The 25,599-nt window shown below is 48.0% G+C and overlaps 2 protein-coding genes across 2 annotated transcripts in view; both read left to right on the top strand.

Annotated features, from left to right (window-relative positions):
• Positions 1-1,587: 1,587 nt before the first annotated feature.
• On the top strand, positions 1,588-14,140 carry HTR1D (5-hydroxytryptamine receptor 1D). The gene is made up of 3 exons (XM_033081007.1): positions 1,588-1,856; positions 9,738-9,785; positions 11,393-14,140. Exon 3 carries the CDS (start codon positions 12,292-12,294, stop codon positions 13,426-13,428), a length of 1,137 nt encoding a protein of 378 aa, XP_032936898.1. The 5' UTR covers positions 1,588-1,856; positions 9,738-9,785; positions 11,393-12,291; the 3' UTR covers positions 13,429-14,140.
• A 6,222-nt stretch (positions 14,141-20,362) lies between these two features.
• The window catches only part of LUZP1 (leucine zipper protein 1), a 30,939-nt gene continuing 25,702 nt past the window's right edge, over positions 20,363-25,599 (top strand). The window contains exon 1 of the mRNA XM_033080817.1: positions 20,363-20,482. The gene's annotated coding sequence lies outside the window, so the exon portion shown is untranslated. The remainder of the gene's footprint in view (positions 20,483-25,599) is intronic.

A 25,599-nucleotide genomic window follows, 5' to 3' on the forward strand; every position in this document is an offset into this window, starting at 1 on the left:
CTCAAAAGATTCACCATGTGTCTTCTTCCAGCCTGGGAGTGAAGTGATGCTGCAAGGAATTATTATTCTTTGTATAAGATTCACACCATGTGGCTGTAGTTTAAAAAGCTCCTATTTTCCTCTCAGGCTCAAGTGAGGCTTTGGCATTATGATTTGTACCATATCAGCCATTCCTTGTTCAAAACCATTCTCCATTGCAGTGGGGAACAGGTAAAATGCTTCAGTTCTGGGAGCAGCCAGCTCTTTGAGATTTTGAAGTTGGGACAAAACTCTCTATGATATTTGGGGGGAGAGTGATTTTTTTGAGACTGAGGACAGGTACAGCAGACTTGGCTCAGGGTCAAAAATCCTTTACTGAGACAGTGTGGTGGAGAGGGTAGAGCCTGGCTATCAACAGTATTAAGTGTGCAAAAATCATGAGATTATATGTATTTTGAAAGTAATCCAATATGCAAATTAGCTGCCAGAGGAAAATGGAGACAGTTGGCAATAGCTAATTTAGAATCTATTTAAGGCCAAATGATGCTGCAAAGGGGCTGTGGCTTAAGCATTTCTGTTTCAAGACCTTGGAATCTGAATTACTTTTATATTAAAGTTTTATCTCGTGTGAACATAGCTACTGCTTCTTCAGGAAAAAAAAAAAAAAAAACCAAAAAGAACATTAATTTCTCATAGCTATTAAAACTGGTAAAACTAACTGCATAGCTTAAAAATGCTGGAATTGGCACTGGGTCTTTCAGGTTTGGGTGCAGTAGGGTTGTGCTGAGAGGGAGTGCAAGCCCCAGGCACGGCAGCTCTGGGGTCAAGCCCATCTAGGGGAGCTCCGAACCTTCCTCCATCCTTGGCCATCGCCGGTACCCTGAGCTTTATCAACCCTCGAACCAACCGGAGCAGCTCCAGGCTCCCCGACCCCGCAGCTGCCACAGCCCCGGGGACAAGGCCAGGCTGGCACAGCGGGCTCCGAGCAGAAAATCTCCGGGAAGGGGCGGAGACCCCCCCTCAACATCGGGCAGCGCTGGCTGAGAGTCCGAACCGGGACCGGGACTGTCCGAACGGGGACCGACTAACCGGGACCGACTGACCGGGACCGACTGACCGGGACCGACCGAGCCAGGACTGACTGAGCTGGGACCGACCGAACCGGGACCGACTGACCGGGACCGACTGAACCGGGACCGACTGACCGGGACCGACCGAACGGGACTGACCGACCAGGACCGACTGAGCTGGGACCGACTGAGCTGGGACCGACCGAACCGGGACCGACCGAACCGGGACCGATTGAACCGGGACCGAAACGAGACAGGACCGACCAAACCGGGACCGACCGAGCCAGGACTGACTGAGCTGGGACCGACCGAACCGGGACCGACTGACCGGGACCGACTGACCGGGACCGACCGAACCGGGACCGACCGAGCCGGGACTGCCCGAACTGGGACCGACCGAACCGGGACCGACCGAAACGGGACTGCTCGAATCGGGACCGCCCGAATCGGGACCGACCGAGCCAGGACCGACCGAGCCGGGACCGCCCGAGCCGGGGCTGGGGCTGGGGGCGCTGGGGCGGGGGTCTCTGGCCAAGGAGGGACTGTCCCTTCCCCGACCCACGGGCGGGCAGAGCTCCGAGCACACCGACCCCCAGCGACCGCCCCGACACGCTGAGGAGCGGAGAGAAGGGGAGGGGAGCGAAGGGGAGGGAGCGGAGCAGGAGCAGGAGCAGGAGCAGGAGCAGGAGCAGGAGCAGGAGCAGAACGGGACGAGCAGCGCGGGGGCGACGAGCCCGGCCGGGGCCGCCGGTGTTTTAGGCCGGGCACTGACGGAACCGGGAGAGAGCGGCACGGCGGGGACAGCGGGTGAGTGCCGGGGAGATGCCGGGGAGATGCTGGAGAGATGCCCGGGAGATACTGGGGAGATACTGGGGTGATGCTGGGGAGATGCCCGGGAGATGCCCGGAGATGTCTGGAGATGCCCGGAGATGCCCGGGAGATGCTGGGGAGATGTTGGAGAGATGCCCGGGAAATACTGGGGAGATGCCCGGAGATGCTGGGGAGATGTTGGAGAGATGCCCGGGAAATACTGGGGAGATGCCCGGGAGATACTGGGGAGATGTTGGAGAGATGCCCGGAGATGCCCGGGAGATGCCCGGAGATGCCCGGAGATGCCGACGGGCCGGTGCTTGGCCCCGGCTGAAGTTGGCTCTCGGGGACACAGCGTTGGAGGTTTCGCCACGGTGGCCCCGGCAGAAGCCCAGGGAGCCGCCGGAGGAGGATGGCGAGCGGGAGGAGGGGGTCGGGAGCTGGGGGCTGAGGTCTGCGGTGGCATCGCTCCGGCTCTGCGATCTGCAGGTGGATGGGGCGGGCAGAACTCCCCGGGCATCGCCCTGCGGAGAGCGCAGCGCCGGACACGGGCATCACGGAATTACCGGAGGGTTTGGGTGGGAAGGGACTTTTAGAGGTCACCCCGTCCGTCCCCCCAGCCACGAAATGCCTCTTCAACCAAGCCAGGCTGCTCAGAGCCCCCCTGTCCAACCTGACCTTGAATGTTTGAGCACAGCCTTTCTGGGCAGCCTGCAATGACACTTTATGCTCTGTATGTGGGAGGGAAGCTCACAAACGATTTAGGGTTTTAAATGCTCCGTGCAGGTCTCTTCCCCCAGGTACAGGGTAATACTGTATTAAATGAAGTAACCACCTTAGAAGTGTCATTTTATGTGGATTGCCCTGGGGAAAGCTTTGGGTTACTGTAAGTTTTCCTGTAATTATCCCACACCATCCTGGTTTGTATTCCACGAGTGACACAGCTACCTGTGAAGGTTTCTCCTTCACTCCTGCTTCGGGTATGATGGCAGCCAAAGGTCACCTCTGATGAGGAGCCAGAGTAAAGCCAGGAGTGTCCACAGGAATCCTGAAATCTCAGAATCCTCACCTATCTGTACCTGTACGTGCCTGCTCGATGCAAGCCAGGCTTTTCAGGACAAAAAACATTATTTCCTCACACGGAGCCAACAGACCATCTGTCACCTGTTGTGTCAATGATAAATGTGAACCACTTTGGGGATGAGCTGTGGTCCTGCAGGACCCAGACAGGAACAAGGATTGCCAGCGTTGCAGTCTGGTGTTTGCAGTGTACGAGGGCAGCAATGCATGAAACTGGAACATGGACTTCAGGGAGAATAATGCTTCTTCCACAGAGACAGCCCCTTTCCCTGTTGTGAGCCTGATGTAAACCCCAGGGAAAAAAAATACTTCCTTTGCAAAATTAAGAGGACAACTGATTTTAGAGGAGTGGGATTACTTTGCCAGTAATTGTAACTTCCTCCTTCCAGGAACTGCTGTCAATAGAGTGTTAAACAGATTATTCCAGAAAGCAATCTGGGATCTGTGAGGTTTTAAGGCAAATTTGCTTTTCTTTTAATATTGTCTTTAAAGTTAAACCAGCATCATAACAAAGGATTTAGGATGTCCATTATACATGCTTGTCAAATATTCAAATTAGCAAATATCAAAAACATAGTCAATTTGTTGTTTTCCATGTTACTTGTAAAGTTCTCTGGTTTTCACATTTACTCCCAGTTCTGGATGATGTCAGAGTAGCATTCTCACCAGTCACTCATTCATTTTCTTCTGATAGATCACACTTCTGATGGGCTGGGAATCAAGCACATTGCAGTCAAAAAATTATGTTTTTCACCATTTTACAAGGGGTAGACTAATTCACTTGGTTCTTCACTCGTTTTAGGAAATCACACTCCAAAAAGATTATGTGACTTCTCCTTGTGACTTTCTGTGATTGAGATGTCACAGTGTCTTTAAGCAATACTTAGTTTCACTACTCTTACTCTCTCTCCAAAGTTTTCCTAATGGCTCAGTCTTCCTTGCTGTAGTTATATCCTTTCAGTGATATTAGTCACAGCCACAGGGAACAGATTATTCCTTCCTTTTCTGCATGCTCTCATGCAAAGAAAGACTGTTGAACATCTCCCTCAGCTGTGCTCAGCCCGACATCCCTGTTCCCATGCAGTTTATTCCCATACATTTTCTTGCCATACATTTTCTTTTCTGATGATTCCTGCTGCTACCTTCTGATTTCTTGCTGTGTGCTCTGTATCTTCTTGGGAACAGTGCCCAAGGCTGAATGCCAGGCTGTCATTTGGTTTTGCTCAAAATGAACAGAACAAGATCTCTTCAAGGCCTCATTCCCAGTTACACACTTGCCAAGGTGTTTGCTGTTTTGCCCTGGCACAATGTCACAGGCTCTGCTGACAGTGCACATTGATCTGACACTGTGCAGAGCCTTTGCTGAGCTGGTTTCTCTCCATCATGGGAGAACAGGGGAGCTGCTCTTTTCTGCCTGAGCTACACACCTTGCACTTAAACTCAACTTTAACCTTAATGCCCTTCCCTAGTGCTCTGGGCTGGAACTCCAGCAGTGTCATTTCACACCCAAACAATTTCTGAGAATACCAACTCCTGGGCCTTCTCAATCCTATCATGGTACAATTGCTGTTGGAATTGCAGAATTGTATGGTAGAAAATGTTTAATCCTGCTTGTGTCCAGGTAAAATCCCTGTATGTTCCTTCACTCACCTCCTGCAGCTGGAGGTCATTCAGGCAGAAATTGTTCCCAGTTTTTTCCTGAATTGCCTTCAGGACAGAGGGTAAGAGGATCCAGGGTGCTACTTCCAAGAAGTGTAAGTCATGTTTCTGGAAAGGTTCCTTTATTAGGTGAGGAAGTGCTGCAGGAGGAGCCTTCTGAACCCCTCTCATCCTCATTGTTGGCAATCAGGGGTACACTCTCATTCAGTTTTTATAGTTAGGCAAACCAATCATGATTTATCATCATAGTTTGTATTTTTAAGGCATACCTGTTTATGTCAGTGCAAGTATTAGCACACCAACCAATGCCTTTCAAATCCCTTTGCAAGCAACCCTTTGAGATCCTTTCTAGAAAAAATATAATTCTTGACTTCTGGAATGGAAAAAAAGGTCAGGGAAAGAACAATGGCCAAAGCATAAAAGTGAAAATATGGATAACCCTTAAAAATCTTAATGGACTACTGTGCTGTGGATAAAATCTCAGAGAGTGGCTGTGCATAATGAAACTGAATTCAGTGAGGCATCAACAGAGGAGCCACAGAGCACAGTGAAGTGCTGGACCAAGCAAGGATGATGTGGATGGGACTTGCAAGAACTTTTTCTTCTTTACAGATGTCTCTAGCATTTATCATTATAGATTCCAGCTGATTTTAAAAATTTGAAGATTTGAGCTCTGAGGACTCTGAATGCATTGGTGTTTTCCAGAGCACTCCGAATGAGCCTTGTTGCTCGTTGGATGTATGGTAGCATTTATTGACTTAAGAATAAAGACATTTAAACATCATTAAACATTTGGAAAAGTTCCTGAAAACTTTCTAGAGGTACTATGTAGGAATTTTTAACATCAGTTCCCCATTCTTTCTGGTGTTTCAGGGCAGGCACCTGGGAGACCCCACCTGATCTCCTGTCCCTGCTCCAGCTCTCCTGCATCCACCATTGCTTCCACACATCAGGCAAGGCTGAAAAGCTCAAGTTAGGCTTGTACATGGTGGTGTCACTCCAGGTGTCCTTGGCAGAAATTGGAAATAAATGGGGACCACTCAACAGCTTCTAGAAGACTAGAGGAAAGTAATTTCCATAGCTGGAGTCTGAGATGAGCCACTCATGTGTGTCGGATCAAAGTTTCTGTCTCACTTAGCTCAGATCAGAGTCAGTGTCATTGCTCCAGATCCCACCTTGCTGGCTCTTGGACACAGCTGGCATTACAATCTCACACCCCACTGGATTTCTTTAGCCCTTAAAATTCCACTGATTACACGACACTGAGTCATAATGGGAGAAAAAAAGGTGAAAAGGAAAAAGTTTATTGGAGATTTTGTGTGATGGACGTTTGTCACTGGAGACTTTACAGCTGAGAGCTGAGTGCTCCAGCCCCTGTTCCCTCCAAAGACCTTATTGGTAATATATTGTAGAGTCTCTTTTTGCAATGTAGTATTTACCAGGATCACTGCCCATTAAACCCCAGACTTTCTCTTTGATAAGTAATATATAGTTTATAAGTTATAAAAGGTGTACCAGCAATTGTAACTTGGTGATTAACAGTGGGATGGATAGCTAATACATATTAGTGGCGTGTAAATAAAGGTAAGAGAGAAAAAATACCAATGATTTCTTAAAAGCTTAGTGAAAACAGAAGGTGGGGAGATGCCAGTAAAGGTGTTAAACACTGCTAATATTTGCTTTTGTAAAATGAAAAATGTTTGGCATATATTTTCTCAGATATAATGCTGTTCTCTATATCAAATGGACTAAATAGGAATGCTTGATTTACTTGGAAATAGTCAGATTAGACATCTAGCCATGCTGCATGTGCCGTGCTGGAGTGAACACTCTGAGTCAGGCAGGCTTTCCCAGAAGCTGAACTCTTCTCTACCAGCTCCCCTCGCTGGCTGTGAAGGGAGATGCTCAGCCCTAAAGGGCCCAGCTACTGCTGGGCTTGAGCACAAATTCAGGTGCAAAGAGAATTTACACAGACTGTATGTAAACCTTTGATTTTTCAGTGCAATACACTGTAGCATTGCCTGGTTTCCCCCAGGAGCTGCATCCATGTTTGGTTATGATCTCTGGATGGGCAGATTCCTAGAGCTAATACTAAATGTATTTCTTGTTTTGTCTTCAGGTTGAGCTCCATACCTACTCTATGATGCATGCTTGAGTCAATTGTCCAAATATGCAAGGATTTATTCAAAATTCGCTCCCTCTTTTAAATTCTGCTCTGAAATGGGCTTTCAGAGGGGTTCCTCCTGGCCAGAATGCCATCTCCTCTCCTGCCTCTGGCCACCTGCTGTTGGCTCTCACTGGAAGCAGTGGAGCTTTCAGCATGACAGACTAGACCTGGTCTATTCTGTGGGTTCTACATTTAAATGAAAAGTGAGAATCAGTTACAAAATGAATTTTCAGCAGTTTGCTGAACACTAGCTCTGTTCTCAGCCATCCCTTTGCAATTCTCCAGCTTCAAGAGAAGAAAATGGATAAATGGATTCCCTAATTCCTCTAACTTCAGTGTGAGCTTAAAGGAAATGTGCGACTCCTAAAGGATATTTTGTCTCATTTTCCTCATTTTTTTCCTATTCTATTTAGTGAAAAAGTAAATTCTGTGTTTTTATTTCAACATACCTGTTTTGTGCACATTATTTATCCTGCTCTAGCCTAGCTCTGCAGGGATGCAGCCTCCTCCTTGCAGCCCAGCATCCTCTGAAATGGAGTCATTAAATTAGGGTCTGCAGGAATTGCCCCACTCTCCAGTACTTGCTGTGCTCCAAAAGGGACAGAAATGTGTGGGAACTTTGTTAACCCTTGGGACTGACCCTGGGTAATGTCTGCAGTGCCAGTGCCCACATGATGGCACTTGATCAGGGATGACACTGGGGAGCTCCTGGAGCCACCCAGCCTTCTCCTGCCTGCCAGTGTGCACACCTGGTGCTTGGTTTTTCCTCAGAGACCCTCCCCTGCCACCTTGCCCTTGCTCTCTGAGTTTAATTGCAGGGCTGGAACACAAAGCACCTTTTCCTAAGCACCTGGTTTTAAGGGAGGGCCTTGAAGCAGTGCCATTGTTACCATAAACACTTAAGTGTGTTCTTTTTTTCACATTGCATATGAGCTTGCTTCACCTTCCAGACCCTGAGCTAAGCTTTCTGCTAAGTTAAATAGCACTGCAATGTCTGGAATTGTCTCTCCATTTAAATGCTCCTTCCTCTGAGGAAGTGCTGCTTGCTGTGGTTGTATCATCACTGTAACATCAGCCCAGAGTCTCTCTGTGCCTTGGTTTCTCATCCTCACTGCATGGCTTGGCCCCATCTTCAATTTGTGTTTGTCCCATCTTCCCTTGGCTGCCAAACCAGCACCAGTTAATGCCATAGTGTGGACAACCCACAGGGACAGCAGTGTGGGTGAGGTACTGGGGCAGCAGCAGGGACAAACCAAGGGCAGGAGTGTCCTGCTTGGACAAACCAAGGGCAGGAGTGCCCTGCTTGGACAAACCAAGCACAGGAGTGCCTTTCCTGGATAAACCAAGGGCAGGAGTGCCCTTACTGGATAAACCAAGGGCAGGAGTGCCTTCCTTGATAAACCAAGGGCAGGAGTGCCCTGCTTGGACAAACCAAGGGCAGGAGTGCCCTTCCTTGATAAACCAAGCACAGGAGTGCCCTCCTTGGACAAACCAAAGACAGGAATGCCTTTCCCGGACAAACCAAGAGCAGGAGTGCCCTGCTTGGATAAACCAAGGACAGGAGTGCCCTCCTTTGCTCTGTGCTGCTCCTGACTGCTCTTTATCAAGTCTTGCCTGCAAGCATCCAACACAACACAGTGGCTTGCTGCAGCATGGCACTGTATATATGGCACTGTATATATGGCTCTGTATAGAAGTGTGCTGTGCTGTGCTGTGAAAACCTCACTCTGGATGGTTGTGGCATCACCTTCAAGTTATTTCAGGCACTTTGAAGGGAAAGTGCTCACAGTCCATGGCCATGAGCATCAGGTGAAGCCCAGGGAAAGATGGACCAAGTACAGTGGAGATGCAGCCAAGGCAAATGAGACGATTCCCATGCTGTGAAGTGTGACAAACCTGGTGACAAAGCAGGGTGACAAACCTGCCATGCCCTGCCGGGTGGGGCTGCTCCCACACACCCAGCTGCCTGCAGGCTGCACTGCCAGCACACACAGCACACAGCCTGTGAGTGGCACACACAGAGACAATAATGCTCTCTTATCTGGAGTGATAACATCACCAGCATTAAGGAAAGTTCCCTGTCTGACCATCCAGGAGCTGCTCTGGCTGTCACACTTGCACCACCAAAACCCTTCACAGCTGTAGCTCCACACTCACAGTCACACCTGGTTTTCTCACCAGCTCAACACAAAGTTTCCTGTGGCAGTCTCAGATCTCTTGAAGAAGCTGTTACCTACAAGAGTTCAACCTGCAGCTGGCCCTGCAGCTGTGCCCTGAGCTGCTGGCACTGAATGGATTCCAGGTTCTGCCTGGTGCTCCTCATGCTCCAGAGACCGTGTTCATCCTGCAGCTTGTCCCTCTGCTCTCAGGAGACATGGGTGGGCACTTCCATGGGCCCTGGTCTTTCAGGATATGTCATATCTGTGTGTTTATGTCCTGCATTCCTTAACAGGGATGTTAAGGACCTTGTATCATGTGTTATTACCTTGTACTTGACTTAATTTAATGACTGCTTGTCATTTAATTCTATTCTTCTTCAGTATCCGTAATTTACACAAGTGTAAGTTCTTTTTCTTTCTGAAAGGAAAATAATTTACCTGCATTCATCATTCTTTTGTTGAGTAAAAGGTAACTTCATTGAAATACTAAATTATTTGGAATATGTTCATTTTGTCTAGATGGTAACTTTCCCTGAGTCCATGATAAATGATAATGTACTTGAAGCATTCTAATAGAACACTGGTTCTTTTCCTTTGGTGATCACATTAGAGGAAAATATAATTTATTTATAAAAATGAATTCAGTAACTAGGTATATGTGTGGTTTCAGTACAACTTTCTCCTATTTATTTACCTATTTATTTCTCCTGCTTATTTATCAGTATGTTGAAGATTTAGAATTAATTTGAACTCTAGACTAGTTCATTGGACTGCAAACAGTGTGTTTCACACCAGTTTATTTTTCTCCCACAGTGACTGCAAGCTGGTGGAAGCAATAGGACAACTAACAGGCTTGTTCAGGTAGGTGAGATGCAGTCACTTCAGTTCACATTGCTGGAATGTTGTAACAGAGAGAAAAAGCTGATACAGGATATGGGAAAAGCTTGATATCTCTTTTTTCAGTGACAACTGACATCAGGGTTGGATTTGCTTTGGCTTTTAGGTAATACAGACATTGAACAGTTTTTAATAGTGCTAGTAAGTCTGTCTGGTGGGTTTAGTTTAGATTTCCTCCTGTGTGGGATGTGCAATGAGCCCATTGTTTCAGGTAAGGGATTTCTTAGTCCCTACAAGTGAGAGTTCTGGAGTGAGCCATTACTGTGTCAGAGAGATAAAGGTATGGTTAAAAAAAAAAAAAAAAAAGGGCAATTCCTTAGAGAAGTAAGATTAACTTCAACATGTCTATTCACTAAAGAGAAATCAGGAGATATTTACAAGTGGAACCTTTATTTCTGGCCAAAGGGAACTACAACAAAATTTTACTCTCAGACAGTGCTTGGGGAGAGAGCTCAATGCAACTCGAAGTGTGATGGTGGCATCAGCAGGGGTCAGCCTCACTTCATCTCCCTTTGCACCTGCCAGCTGCAGGACAAACACTGTGCTGCTGCTTCCCAAAGGGTCTGGGAAACTGCTGAGCCATACCCTGAAATCTGAACCTCCAGCCAGTGTGCAGAAATGACAAGAAACAGTGTATTGTTTTACACACAGTAAATATGGTGATTTGGGTAACCAGCAGTGGAGTTCTGAGTTCAGTAAAGGAAGATATGCTTCACCAATCTGTTAATTAATTAAGAAAAGCTGATGAGTGTATGAAGTGAACTGATAAAATTACTTAGACTCTCAAGAGACTTTGAGTGATCTGGAAAGTCCATGAGCAGCGTGGTGGTGACATCTGATGATGAAACAAAGCTCTTCAGGGTATTGAAGACAAGGACTGGCTGTGCAGAGTTCCAAAGAGCCTTAGTTAAAAAGTGGGAGAAGGAATACAATGCTTGCAGATGCAAAATCTGAGCAGAGAGGGGAAAAAAGCTGCTATCACCACTCAAGGTATCTGGAATTACATTAATTGGGACTGCTCTGTGGAAATGTCAGGTCGGTGCTATGCAATGATTCAAAAAGCAAAGTACTTCTCAGAAATCATTAGGAAATAAACCCCACCATTATGCTGAATTATAAATCTATGGTGTATCCACATCAACAACTGTTTCTGTTTCTGGTCTCTGTCTCCAAAATACGTATAGTGTTGGGAAATCATCAGAAAATGGCAAAAGGGTTGAGCTGAATATATGGACCATTGCCAGAGACTGGTGGCTGGATTTGATGGACTTTGGTCACTCTTGAACATTTTTAGGTTCAAAAATTCTTATCAATTGAACCTTTTGTCAAAAAAATATAAAAAAGTAACAGTCTAATGTGAAATACAAGATTTTTCTGTCTCCTTATTAGAAAAGTCTAAAAATGTTTGACTCACAGAAGGTGGTTGTATATAAAAAGTCAAACACAGCAAACACAGCAAACACAGCAAACTGAAAGCTGTTTCTTCTTATATTAGAATTTATGAGCTTAAGGGAGTCTGAATTCAAAGTGCTAATGTTTCATGTAGAACATATACTCCTCTTGCTCCACAGATTCCCAACTCCCTGTTCTGTGTTGGATGGCACGGATTGGCACCAGTGATGACTGAGAGAGGCACTTCTGATGGCTGGAGAAGGTGATTATCTGGTGATTGTCTCCTTGGAGAAGTTTGTGTTCCTCCTTGCAGCCCTCCTAGCACACTTCAAAGCCATTCACAACCATTCAGGATTCAGATTCTCTTTCAAGAAGTGTGCACCAATGCATTGGGCTCTGCTACACCTGACTTCAGCATTTGAAGAGTAATTGTTGAAGGGAAAACATGAATAGTCCGGAGAAATAAATGAAAATGGAGATCTGCACTTGAAGAAGTCTTGATTTGCAAATCTGGCAAAAATTATGTCTACAGAAGGAATCCAGAAGCATTGTTTTATATGTTAGGTACTCTAGTAAAGTGTCCCTTGTAAATACCAAAACCACGACCCTCAGCTATTAGAGAGAAAGGGAAAATATTCTTGAGTGTAGCAAAGGGGTGTCAGCTGCATGCCCAGATGTTTTTTCCATCTCTTACTCTTCAGTATTGATTTTTGTAACTTTGCAGAAGGTTACATCAGAAAGGAGGTGTGGAAAAAAAAGAGATATTAAATACTTATTTAATTTTCTTCAAGATGAAAACCACCTAAATTCCAATTATATATAGTACTGTTTTCATTTTCGTACACCAGACTCATGTCTGGATGATATTTTGCTTCAACAATGGTGTAATTGATGTGATGTGATGGAAAATATTGCATAGGAGGGTACCTCATCTACTGTGTCAGCTGAAGTTTTCAACAAGTTAATAATTCTTCAGTGTGGGACCAAAGTATGAAAAATTCTGTTTCACCAAAAGAAGTGAGCATCTTTCTCCATCATCCCAGAAATATTACACTGGAAGGTGAAAGCAGAGCAGAGGATGACTCAGTACAACCATTCAGCTCAGTTCTCTCTCCAGAGCTCAGCAAATAAATCACTGAATGTCACTGAAGCACCACTGTCTTGGGATGAAAGGACACTCTTAGGGCTGAAGATTTCACTGTCAATCCTTCTGTCTGTCATAACTTTGGCAACAATCCTTGCCAACGCTTTTGTTGTTATTACAATTTTTGTGACTAGAAAGCTCCACACACCTGCAAATTACCTCATTGGCTCCTTGGCAGTGACCGATCTGCTGGTGTCAGTCCTGGTGATGCCTGTCAGCATTGTCTACACTGTCACCCACACGTGGGCCTTTGGCCAGCTGCTGTGTGACATCTGGCTGTCATCAGACATCACGTGCTGCACAGCCTCCATCCTGCACCTGTGTGTCATTGCCCTGGACAGGTACTGGGCTATCACGGACGCTCTGGAATACACCAAACGCCGCACTGCCGGCCGAGCAGCCCTCATGATTGCCGTGGTCTGGATGATATCTGTCAGCATCTCTGTGCCACCGTTTTTCTGGAGGCAAGTGAAAGCTCCTGAAGAAATTGCAAAGTGTGCTGTAAACACGGAACAAATTTCCTACACGATTTATTCTACTTGCGGAGCTTTCTACATCCCAACCGTGCTCCTCCTGATATTGTACGGTAGAATTTATGTGGCAGCTCGATCCAGGATCCTGAAGCCACCCTCACTGTATGGGAAACGTTTTACTACTGCACACCTGATTGCTGGCTCTGCAGGGTCTTCCCTCTGCTCCATTAATGCCAGCCTCCATGAAGGGCACTCCCATTCAGGTGGATCCCCAATATTTATTGGTCATGTTAAAATAAAACTTGCAGATAGTGCGCTGGAAAGGAAAAGAATTTCTGCAGCGAGAGAAAGGAAAGCTACCAAAACTTTAGGCATTATTCTGGGAGCTTTCATTTTCTGCTGGCTGCCTTTTTTTGTCATATCCCTAGTCCTACCAATCTGCCAAGATGCCTGTTGGTTTCATCCCATCCTAATGGACTTTTTTACCTGGTTGGGTTACCTAAACTCATTAATCAATCCAGTCATTTATACAGCTTTTAATGAAGAATTTAAACAGGCTTTCCAAAAACTAATACTTTTCCAAAAGTGCTCCTCTTGAGACTCTCCTCTTGTGCAACTGACCCTTGTGCATTCCCACAGCCTACCTGGAACTTTCCATGCTTTTATTCCTAAGGAACAGAGTGGTAATTGCCATCTCTGCTGCTACCCTGTCCTGTGCATGTAACTGGAATTTCTTGCCAATTTGGTACTTCCTGTCTGGGATTGTACACGGCATAACAGAACTTGTCCATGGTCTCTGCAGTGATCATGGCTGTATATAAGATCAAGGACACAAAAATAAGCTTTGCAACAAGGCAAGGTGTGTGAACCAGGGAGCTTGTCTTGTGTGATGAGGTGACACATCATCCAATTCTACCACACTTTCTAACCTGATGGGATGACATTGTGTGTGTATTTACAAGATGTTAGTGTTTCTGCTGTTTATTATTAACCATTTATGTCGGCTGAGAAAGTTTCTGGAGACCAGGATCTAATAATTATATTTCCTATGGCATGTATCTTACCCATGTGAAGCTGATAAAACCTGTAACTTTTTCAGATGTGTGACACAGCCTGACTATATTCAGCAGTAGGGCAGAGCAGCATAGCACAGATTGTTATGTGGAGATCTCACAAATGCTGCATTTGAAGCTATGCTTTTGGTGAAGTGTAGAAAGGAGACAATATGTTTGAATTAATTATTACACATTTTATCATGAATAGAACAACCAGTGCAGAAATGCTACAAAATAAATAGCATGAAAACGGTTGATCTTACATTTCTGTCATTTAATCTTTTTGCATGCATAAACTGAAACAGAAGAATATGGTGTAAGTGCCAGTGTGGAATGACTAGGACCTCATAAAATAGCCAGAAGGTTCACTCCTTGGTGACAAGATATGGGAAGTTAGAGAGGGGAGAACAAAGTGATGTACCATGGAGAACTTTCTTAGTAATTAAGATTATTGGGGTGGATGTAGCACCCCTGTTCCTGTACTGGTTTAAATACTGCTCAGATAAACTGTGGTCAGGAATCCCTGTCAGGACCCTCTGCTGGGGTCACAGTCTCTGCTAACACACACTTCCCTGCCTCTGGAATTATTTCCCTGATTTGGCAGGTGGGGAGGTGGTACATGGAGGTTTTGGATGAAGTCTCAGACAAGGCAGCACACCAAGCAGTGCAGCTCAAATTTCATGCAACGTTTTAGTCTCTGGGCATTTCACATTAGAAGTGTCATGTCTATACTGAATATGAGAGCCACATATTACTTTTAAAATCACCCCATGATCGTTCTGACTGCCCTTCCATCTCTCAGCCTGCCCCAATTCATCCTCACCATCCACTGCTGTGGCCATCCCAAAACACTCCCCCACAGTGCACGTGCCCACCACAGGTTTCAGCCTCTCCTTTGCATTTGCAGCACAGCTTTGCAGCTTCTCCCTATTGCTGGTGCCTGTGCTGAGGATAAATAAAGTGCTGCCCCAGGAGCATCCACATGCTGCAGAGTTTGAGCAGTTGTGTGGCCAGAGAACAGCAGTTCTCTCTGTCACTGAAGGCACCTGAAGCTGCTCTGTTTGGGACATGGCTCCTCCACCCTCCCTAGCTCTGCCAAGCTTAAGAGATTTTGATGGTGCCACTACATGGCCATGTCCACACAGCCTGCTCCCAAAGTGTGTCCAGAGTGGCTGCTGTCAGTGCAGGCTCCTGCCTGTGCTCACTCCTGGGCTGGTGCATGTCCTGGGGATGTCAGCTGAGACAGGCCACAGCTGAACCATCAACTAGTAGATAACCAGGAGATATTAACTGGGCATGAACTAGTGCAGACAACTGAACTCCCACACTGGAACAGTCCCTGGTACTGTTCAATTTGCTGCTATAACAGCAGTCAATTTTTAATCCTCCTCTGATGACGACAGTCCGAAATGTTCAGCTTGGGCCAGTTTGATGTGTTTCACTTGCTCAGTGTGAAACAAAAATTTACAGCTCATGGTCCTGGAAAGGCCTTTGAGAGGTTGGCTAGTCCATTCCCGCCTGTATCAACCATGCTTTTGTCCTTTTCCTCTATTTCCTACTCTTGATTTCGAATGAAATGAAGAACAGCATGGCAAAATACAGCATAGGAAGATGATCCACCATGCTTCTTTGATCCTGTTTAATTCAAAAGTAAACAAAGTAAGACCTTTCTTTGATTAGATTGTAAGTTAGTTTTAAAAGGCACTTGGTCTAGTATTACACCATTCTTATTATTAGTAAATATTTGATAGCAGGCCTCAGCAGCTTATATTGGAAAAAACAGTGATATAGAACTGGCAGATGAAAACACTTGCCAGGGACAATCATAAATTAAAGATAAATAACACCCACAGCCTCTGAGTTGGAGGGAGGAGGCTCTCATGTCACAGAGATCAATGTCCATATTTGCCATGTTTTACAATGCTCTGTGAATTGCAGTCCAGAGCACACAAATGCATTTCACAGAAGGTACATGAGGGCTGAATGAGAGCTGAGTGCATCTCCAGTGAAGCTCTTGCAATGTTGAGCACAAAGGTAAGTTAAAACATGTTATGTTTGTATAGAAGTAGATAATTATTTCAATGATAATGTAAAATTTATTGAAAACAGAAGAAATAGCTACATATATGTCCAAGCATGTCTGTTCACTGCAGCACCCTGCAATTAAATTCCAGTGCAGGTTATTCCTACAGCCAGGGAAGGGGATGAGTTTCAGCAATGAGGAGTCACCGTGACTGAAGGCTGGCAGGACAATGAAAGTGGAACTTGATCACTCCTCCCAGGACAAACCTGAACCTTGCTATGTGAAAGAAAGATGGTCATTGAAAACCTATGGGTTGAAGCAATCCTACAGTGCTCACCAATCTGAAAACAGCTCCTTGTCAGGGGAGTACAAAAGAACAAATTCTCTGTATGTAACACTACTTAAGCAAATGAAGCCCTATTGCTGAACTGAACACATCCTCACAAACAAACATGCCCAAAAGTCCTCTTCCTGTTTTGTATATGTAATCAGTCTATGACATGAAGGAAATGTTTTTGCAGAACACACTTTATAACAGTGCCAGAACACTTTCATTTACAATTATGTTACCACTCTGATACTCTAATACAAAAGCTATTTTGGTACTGTGAAGATATGATGGTTTGTATTTTCCTGTCTATTCTGTAGCAGTTAATGATGGATAGACAATTTCAAATTCTGAACTACCATGGAAACAACTCAGTATCCTGCTTTTCTTTTTTGAGTTCACAACTCCCTCTGCAGTAAACCTTGTAAGTCCTTGAACGAATGTCAAGAGAGACAGATGTAGCTGTGGTTCCCATGCAATTTATTTTATGACAGTTTCACTACGTGTCCTCAGTACCTCTTGTCACTCACAGGTGAGGAGTTCCCAACAGCTCCAGCAAAATTCATCCACCTTTTCTGAATTCTTTTTCAATAAAGAAATCCTCTTTTCAAAAAGATGATTCACTGGAAACCACCACTGACTAGTCAACTAGTCACATATTCCATACACTTCTGGTCAGTAACAGATTTTGCATTTATAGTTCATCATCACTGGTGACAAAGAAGGAAATGAGAAGTTAAGAGCCCTTTCTGTCAGATTTCCTCTCTGTCATCTTTTTCACATATACAGTACCTCCAGCCATCTCCTAAGCAATTGTGTTTCTAGATCTGAGGAGGAGGAGGTCCTCTTCCCCAGCCCTGACCTACAACATATTGCCATTGCTCTCCCCAGTTTGGTGTTTAGTTTGCAAACTTGCTGAGTGTGCAAGACAACTCATTGTCCAGGTCATTATTAAAGACATTAATCACTATTGACCTATCAGCTTCCATCCCTGATGGATGCCCCTAGGAACTAGTTGCCCATTGGACTTCATATTGTTGATATGAGACTTTCAGCTCAACCACCAAGCCACTTCTTCATTCCCTTCACACTCAAGTCCAAGATCCAGTCCAAATTATTTTGGCAAGCACCCTTGGTATCCTTAAATGGACCTTTTCTGGCCCCATGTGTAGACCTAATTCAGCTGACATTTTTAAGATGTCTGCTCCAGGAAGAGGTGAAACATCCCCTCAAACCAACTGACTTTATTGACATTGTTTACATTGCCTAGGCTGCAAGACTGAAATGAGACTTGTGTAGAAGAATCAGTAGTGGAGATGCCTGATGTATTCAGACAAACCCTACTCATAGTGTGTGTAAATCCTGTGTATTATTTCCAGCAATTGCCACTCCCCATCCTGGTGTTCTCCAGGTGTGTCAGCTTCTGGCTCCTGATGCAGCTGGTGAAGACTGCTGTGATGAAGACTCAGTTTGAGGAGATGGTGTTTATGCTTTCTGCCTGAGAGGAAGACAGCAGCAGTATAAACTTACATCAACCCATTCCTTACGTGCTGCTCAGTGTCTTTGTTACCGTACCTTGACATGCAGACTTCTCTGGGGGCTTGTGGTGGCACCTTGCTGATTCTAGGAACAAGAAACAGTTATACACACAAAACCCCAAACCCATCAAAACTTATATTGTCCTATAGACTGCTGATAATGATGTGAGACTAGCAAGCCATGCACTTCTGTCCACACAAGCATAATTCTGTTTCTTTTCCCCTGCTTGCTGTGTTCAGTACTGCTCTGAAACTCTGTGTAGCATCTAGCACAACCAGCTCTGCCAGGAGCTGTTAGAAATTCATTCAACAAGTATCAGGATCTTATCATGACTCTGATCTTCTAAGTACTTAAAACCTGGAATCAGGTAATAACAGGAGAATCTCCACTTCCAGTTTGCAGAGAGAAGCAAGAACCACTGGCTTAGAAAACAGTGGGCTAATTCAACTCACTGGAGACGGAGAAGCATTCACTCTGAGCTAATTGTCAGCCAGTTTGATAAAGTGAACAAATCCCAGAACTGGTGCAGAAGAAGCAGCACATACACACAAGTAATTTTAGGAGGGACATGCAACTGCATGCATCAGCAGCAACAAGATCAACTCAGACACCTCACATTCACCACACAAACAGAGGGAGTACAAAATAGCAGTACCTGAAGAGTCAGTTCAGGGACTTCATGAACTGGAAGATGACTCAGATAGACATTTTTAATAACTACTGAAGAATCTGCTCTCTGTAAATTTGGCTAATCCCTTTTGAATCTCATGCCTCTGGTGTTCATGGCATCCTGGAGCCATCCACTTCTCACGTTATCAAGCTGTGCATAAGATGCATGAGTTAATTTTATTTGTTTAAAGCTACTACACCCATGTGGATCCTCTATTGTCAGACACACCGACAGCTCCTGCTGCTTCCCCATATCATTTGTGATTTTATTGTGTTTGTCATCTCCCCTTGCCCATCATCTCTGGTCACACCTGCCCACATTGTTGAAATCCTGCTCCCTTGAAACTATTCAGCCTTTCTATCAACCATTGTGGGAACATCTGGGAAAAGTTTTCTACCAGTGGTGCTGGCACCCTGCTTTGGGTTTTGGAAACCCAGCACCCATCCTTCCAATCCAAGAGGTAAACATTGCAACCATGCCTCAGGCTTTGGTGACTCCTCATCATGCAGCAGTGCAAACAAGAGCAAATGCTCACTAAGGACTGAGACACTCCTCAGGCTCCTGTGCCACAGGTCCCAGCAGCACTGGCACGGTGAGCTGCTGCTGGAGGGAAAGCACAAGGTGTGAGGTGAAGTCCTGACCACCCAGAGATGGAGGGAGGTGAGGGGAAATAAACTGATAAAAGAGGACAAAAAGCCCCTCGCCAGGGTGGCAACCGAACCAGCTGTTGGGTGTGGTCTGCGGTGTGAGGAAGAGAGAGAATGAAACCGAGGAAATGATAAATGTCAAATCTCTGGATCCAAGTGAGAGACAAGCTGCCTGCTCTGTGTCACACAGCATGGCTACAGCTGGTGGTACAGTGCTGTGCCAACAAGGGCTGCGCTGCCCAGGCTGGTTATTTCAGAGAAAAAAAGCTTAGTGGTGTGAGGTTAGAGACTTAGACATTTCTGTCCAGGGAAAGGAAATGATGTAGAGGAAAACTAAGGAAGTTCTGGCTGCTCTAAGAGAAAGCAATTTTTTTTTCTTTAATAATTTTATTGATGAGGACTTAGTGGAAGTTGCAGACAAAAGTACAGAAAGGGAGAAGTGGAATGAGAGATGTTACAAGGTGAGGAAGCAGCTCCACTTTTCCCCCAGATGTCCCCACGATGGCCAATAGGTTCCGAGGCTGCCACGTCTCGCTGCCGGGCCGGGACGCTGGAATTGCTCAGCGGCCTCTGAGCACGTCTGTGGGCTGAGCTGGGCAAGGGCAGTGCGATGATGGACACAGCATCGGGCACATCCCGCTGTCCTTCACCGCGTCCCCCGCTCAGGGCTCTGCTCTCCGCTTAGCTGCACCGGGATCAACACCTCCGGTTAGTGCCGGGGACGTCTCCTGGCTCCGATCCCATCTCCGCATCCCCGGGCTGCCGACACCAGAGGTGGAACCAGCCTCAGCTGATGGACCACCAACTTCCAAACTCTCCAAGAGATGGCACTCAAGGGGGGGTGAGACGGCAGAGGAGGAAAAATCCTCGTTGTGCCAGCTGGTGCGGGGCTCTGCCCTGCTTTTAAACAGCCGGCACTGCCTGCCCCAACACCAAAGCCCCGAGGCAGTGGTAGCAGTGGCAGCCCCGGGTCGTTCCAGAGAAGGGGTTGTCCGGCAGGCTCTGGAACACGAACCCACCGTAAAACCAGCCACGGCAGCGCCTGCGCTGCGCCGCATCCACGACTCCCGAGCCCGCCCCGCTCCTCCCTGGGCCCTTTCGGAAAGTTTCCCCTCCCTGCCCCATGCGCCCTCAGACCCCCCCAAAATGGCGGCCGGGCCCTCCCCGCCCTCTCCAGGGCCGGGGGCGGACGCGGCGGAGCTGCACGGCGGCCGGGCCGGGCCGCAGCCTCCGCCCCGCTCCCGGCTGACGTCAAGCACCGCCCGGTACCGCGTCCCTCCCCTCATTGTCAGCGCCCGCACCCGCCGCCCGAGCTCCGGAGCCCCTCGCGGGCTGCGGCTGCCCAAGCCTGGGCTGGGAGGGAGGGAAGCCTGGCGCTCCTGCTGCCCAGGTAGGCAGAGGTGGGCGACGAAGGGGCGGAGGGCGGGGGGTGCCGCAGACCGGCGGGGCGGGGAGGAATTTGAGGCATCCGCTTTGTCTTTGACCGCCGCCGCCTTTCCCGTCCCTTCCCGTGCGGGCGAGCGGCTGCCTCCAGGCCGGGCTGCCCGCGGGTGGCGGCGGCGGCGGCGGGGACCCCCCGCGGGAGAGCCGGCCCTGAGGCGCCCGCCGGGGCCTCGGCTCCCGCTCGGAAATGGAGCCGCCGTCGGGCTCCTTCCGACGGGACCGGAACAGCCGCTTTCCTGAGCGGAGATCGGTCCCGTCCCCGCCCGGGAAGGGCACCGTCCCACCGCTCCTCGCTGTCGCGAGCTGCCCGCAAGGAAGTTGCTGAGCCCATTGGCTGGGGCTTGGTTGAGATTTTGGAGGTTTCCAGGCGTTTAACGCGTTTTCTGTGGATAACCTTTTTTTTTTTTCCTTGCTGCAGCCACATACTCCCTTTCCTGTTGCTTATTTTACCTCAACTCCCCCTTCTTTCCCAGCCCGCTGAAGTTTATCATATAATTACTAACATTCTTTTATATATACGCTTTTCTGATGCTCTGACTTTGTTAAACACTTCAGTCTTCTTTACTCCCCCGTCGTGAGGGAATTAATTGATGGAGCACTGTGAAACTTTTTTTTTGCCTCTTTCGAACATTTCTGAAGCCATTGGCTTTGTCAGGTGTGCCATGTGAAGCCGGTGGCACAGCAGACCTTCGCTGGTTGTCCTTGGTGACTGCGCTCTCATTGCAAATCTGCATTTTTTCCCCCTTCTAATGCTCCATCTGAAGCCTTTAAACCAATTAAACACAAGTTAAAGTGACCATCCCAGCTAATCAGCACATTTGAGTTAGGTGCAGCGTGATTAGATTTTAACTGGTGCATAAATTCTGTTCCAATCGCTGTGTTGGGGCTGTCGCTGATCGAGTCCTGCCGAGAGGGGTGGGCGAGCGCCTCCGAGCAGCACCGCAGCGATGACAGTGCCAAGGGGGATTTTTACAACCTGGAATCCTCTGTGGCATTCCGTGTTTAGGGGGGAAAAAAACGCAGGAGCTGAGCACATGCCTGCAGCCTCATGGCAGAGGTATGCATCTGCTGACCTGCAGGACGCTGAGGGGCACGCCGTTCCCAGTGTTACAGTCTGTGCGAGCACAGGGCCGGCAGCTCCGTGCCCTCCTCACTGTGTGCAGTGCAGCTCCGTGCCCCGCTCGCTGTGTGCAGTGCAGCTCCGTGCCCCGCTCGCTCTGTGCAGTGCAGCTCCGTGCCCCGCTCACTCTGTGCAGTGCAGCATTGTGCCCCGCTCGCTCTGTGCAGTGCAGCTCCGTGCCCTGCTCACTCTGTGCAGTGCAGCTCCGTGCCCTGCTCACTCTGTGCAGTGCAGCATTGTGCCCTGCTCGCTCTGTGCAGTGCAGCTCCGTGCCCCGCTCACTGTGTGCAGTGCAGCTCCGTGCCCCGCTCGCTCTGTGCAGTGCAGCTCCGTGCCCCGCTCACTGTGCAGTGCAACTCCGTGCCCCGCTCGCTGTGTGCAGTGCAGCTCTGTGCCCCGCTCGCTCTGTGCAGTGCAGCTCCGTGCCCTGCTCGCTCTGTGCAGTGCAGCTCCGTGTCCTGCTCGCTCTGTGCAGTGCAGCCCCATGTCCCGCTCGCTCTGTGCAGTGCAGCTCTGTGCCCTGCTCGCTCTGTGCAGTGCAGCTCCGTGCCCCGCTCGCTCTGTGCAGTGCAGCATTGTGCCCCGCTCGCTCTGTGCAGTGCAGCTCCGTGCCCTGCTCGCTCTGTGCAGTGCAGCTCTGTGCCCTGCTCGCTCTGTGCAGTGCAGCTCTGTGCCCTGCTCGCTCTGTGCAGTGCAGCTCCGTGCCCTGCTCACTGTGTGCAGTGCAGCTCTGTGCCCTGCTCACTGTGTGCAGTGCAGCTCCGTGCCCTGCTCACTCTGTGCAGTGCAGCATTGTACCCTGCTCGCTCTGTGCAGTGTAGCTCCGTGCCCTGCTCACTGTGCAGTGCAGCTCCGTGCCCTGCTCGCTCTGTGCAGTGCAGCTCCGTGCCCTGCTCGCTCTGTGCAGTGTAGCTCCGTGCCCTGCTCACTGTGCAGTGCAGCTCTGTGCCCTGCTCGCTCTGTGCAGTGCAGCATTGTGCCCCGCTCACGCTGTGCAGTGCAGCTCCGTGCCCCGCTCGCTCTGTGCAGTGCAGCTCCGTGCCCCGCTCGCTCTGTGCAGTGCAGCTCCGTGCCCCGCTCGCTCTGTGCAGTGCAGCTCCGTGCCCCGCTCACTGTGTGCAGTGCAGCTCCGTGCCCCGCTCGCTCTGTGCAGTGCAGCATTGTGCCCCGCTCGCTCTGTGCTGTGCAGCATTGTGCCCCGCTCGCTCTGTGCAGTGCAGCTCCATGCCCCGCTCGCTCTGTGCAGTGCAGCTCCGTGCCCCGCTCGCTCTGTGCAGTGCAGCTCCGTGCCCCGCTCGCTCTGTGCAGTGCAGCTCCGTGCCCTACTCGCTCTGTGCAGTGCAGCTCTCTGCCCTGCTCGCTCTGTGCAGTGCAGCATTGTGCCCCGCTCGCTCTGTGCAGTGCAGCTCCGTGCCCTACTCGCTCTGTGCAGTGCAGCTCCGTGCTCCGCTCGCTCTGTGCAGTGCAGCTCCATGCCCTGCTCACTCTGTGCAGTCGCTGGCGTGTTTCGGCAGGGACAGCGTGCTCCGGGGCTGGTTTGCAGGAGTGTCATTCCTCCCTTGTATCAGCTCTGCAGCAGCAAGGACTGCACAAAGCGGGGGGCAGTGCCTGCCAGGCTGAGCCCCCCACCCATATTTGTGATACTTGTGCGGGGACCCCTCCTGGGCATGGGACCCCCTCTGCGGGCATAGAGCCTGGGGCTGCTCAGGGCAGCCAGCCCTCTGTAACACTGCGAGGAGGAGGAGGACATGGAGAGCTGATTGCTGTGTTTCTTTTGGATATGTGTCTGAAAGTTCCTGGGGGAAGGAATGAGTTGGGGCAAAGGGAGTGTGGGAGAGCAGCACAATTCAACAGTAATCAGGTTCCCATTAACTAACCCCTGCATCTCCTGGTTTAAGTGGTCCTTCAACCCCGGCTGCCTCATAATGCTGTGAAATTGTAAAGTTTCTGCACTCCAATACAGGCCATTGTTCACTTCCTAAGAAGTAGAAATAAGTTACAAGAACACAGACTTTTCACTCTCCTTCTGGCTGGCTATCCCTGTGTTCTGAAAATTGCCTAATTACTGATTTTCTGTATTTAATATGAGGCTAGGAATTGTAGGCAAAAATAACTCTTGTTAAAAAAGAGAACTCTCAATTGTGGCTGTTACAAGAAATGAAAATATTTAAAAGCCCAGTGTGCCTTGCAATCTAGACCACATTATTTTGTATGTTCAAATGGGTTGGTGATTACATCTGTGAGTATGACCTTACCAGACTGTTGTACCCAGGGACTCAGGCTGTGCATGTCCTCCATGAAACCTTTCTTTCCCACTGCAGTTGGTGAGGAACCAGAGGCCTCTTTCCTCATGGAAGTTTTTCAGAAAGTATGGCTGGCTTTACTGAGCAAAATGACCAAAAAAAAAGGGACAAATTTTGATACAATTGTTACACTGAAATGAAGCATAATCTCTTTAGGAGGTCATTTTAGATTGGAAGATTCCCACGAGGGTGATGATTTGTAGCAGTAATATGTCTTAGACTAACTAGTGGGCTGCAGATCATGGGAGCCCTTAAAATGTGTTAGGATGGTGAACTTTTGTTGTGATGGTTATGGCATGGTTACATGGTTACATCTCCACATGTCTAAGGCCTGCTGTACAGACTTTTTGCCTTGGGTAATGGCTGTATTTGCACATATGAAGTAGAAAGCATGAATGTTTTCAAATACTTGGTGACAGCTGATGAGCAGGTGTTGCTTGCTAGCATTTCCTGCATTCCCAAAGCTGGTGGCTGGATTTGTCCTTCCATACTGTTATTCTCTCTGCTTTCAATGGGCTGAATCTTTGGAGGGTTTTAATCTTTTAACTTGATCTCCTCTTCCCTCCATAGTCACCAAAAGTGTGATTAATCTCGCTGTCCAAGCTCAGCTGTTTGCCAGGGTAACAGGGGCTGGCAGCCTTCTCCTGGAGGCAGCTACAGCCACTCACTGGACCACTGTGGGCAGTCACATCTCTCTGGATTTGAGGGTTTAGAGCTGGTGACAGAATCAGTGTGGTGAAAAACCCACAAACCATCTGCCCTTAACTGTCCAGATTTAGGAGCCTTCATAACCACCCTGACTGAGAAGGCATGCCAGGCATGCCATTCCTGTGAAGTCGGTGGGGTTTGGGTTTATTCAGCAGCCTGAAAACCAGTGTTTTTGAAATGATCAAATAAAAAGTGTGGCATTGCATGTCAGCCATCAGAATGTGGCAATTTAGGCCTTAATGCTTTTGTGTCTCTCGTGGTGTCTTAGGTTTTGGCAGTGATGTTCCCCTGCTGAGGCCCTGGTGGTGTTGGCAGATAAGGGGTTGTAAGGATGCCTCAGCCCTGTGTGCTTTAACCCTCACCAAGGTGGAGTAAGATATGCAGGTGCAGCACACAGCTTTACCTGAGCTTGACAGCAGCATGCACAGAAGCGTGAATGCTATGCACAATTTGTTTCCTGAGCTGAGAATATTTTGGTGCTTTCTTGTGATAGTTGTGCAGCAAATGTAACATTTTTATTCCTGCACATTTGACTTTCTCATAGAAACCCAGTCCAGAAAAGTGAATGCACCCTGTGAGTGCAATCTAAGCATTGCTGTCTGTGTTGAGGTCTCTGTCACCACCATGCTTTCACAGTGAGTTTGGACTGCTACCTTTACAAAGTTCCTGCCAGGTTTGGGCAGAGGAGTAGTGACATCATGTTTAGAAGACTTGAATAGAAAATTTTCTGCATTTATTAAGTTCCAATATTTTAGCCCCATTTATCAGAGCTTCATTGAATTGAACAAACCTCAAATGTCCTCCTTGCAAAGTGACTTCAGAGTCCTGTCATCTGAGCAGCTGCATTTGAACTTGGGCCAGCAAAATGCACCAGCCTCACGTGTAAATACTTTGTGTGAGCTGGAAACTTCCGTGTGGCTGCTCCTTGGCCTG

This window comes from Catharus ustulatus, chromosome 26, assembly GCF_009819885.2.
Source record: "Catharus ustulatus isolate bCatUst1 chromosome 26, bCatUst1.pri.v2, whole genome shotgun sequence".
Classification (NCBI taxonomy): Eukaryota; Metazoa; Chordata; class Aves; order Passeriformes; family Turdidae; genus Catharus; species Catharus ustulatus.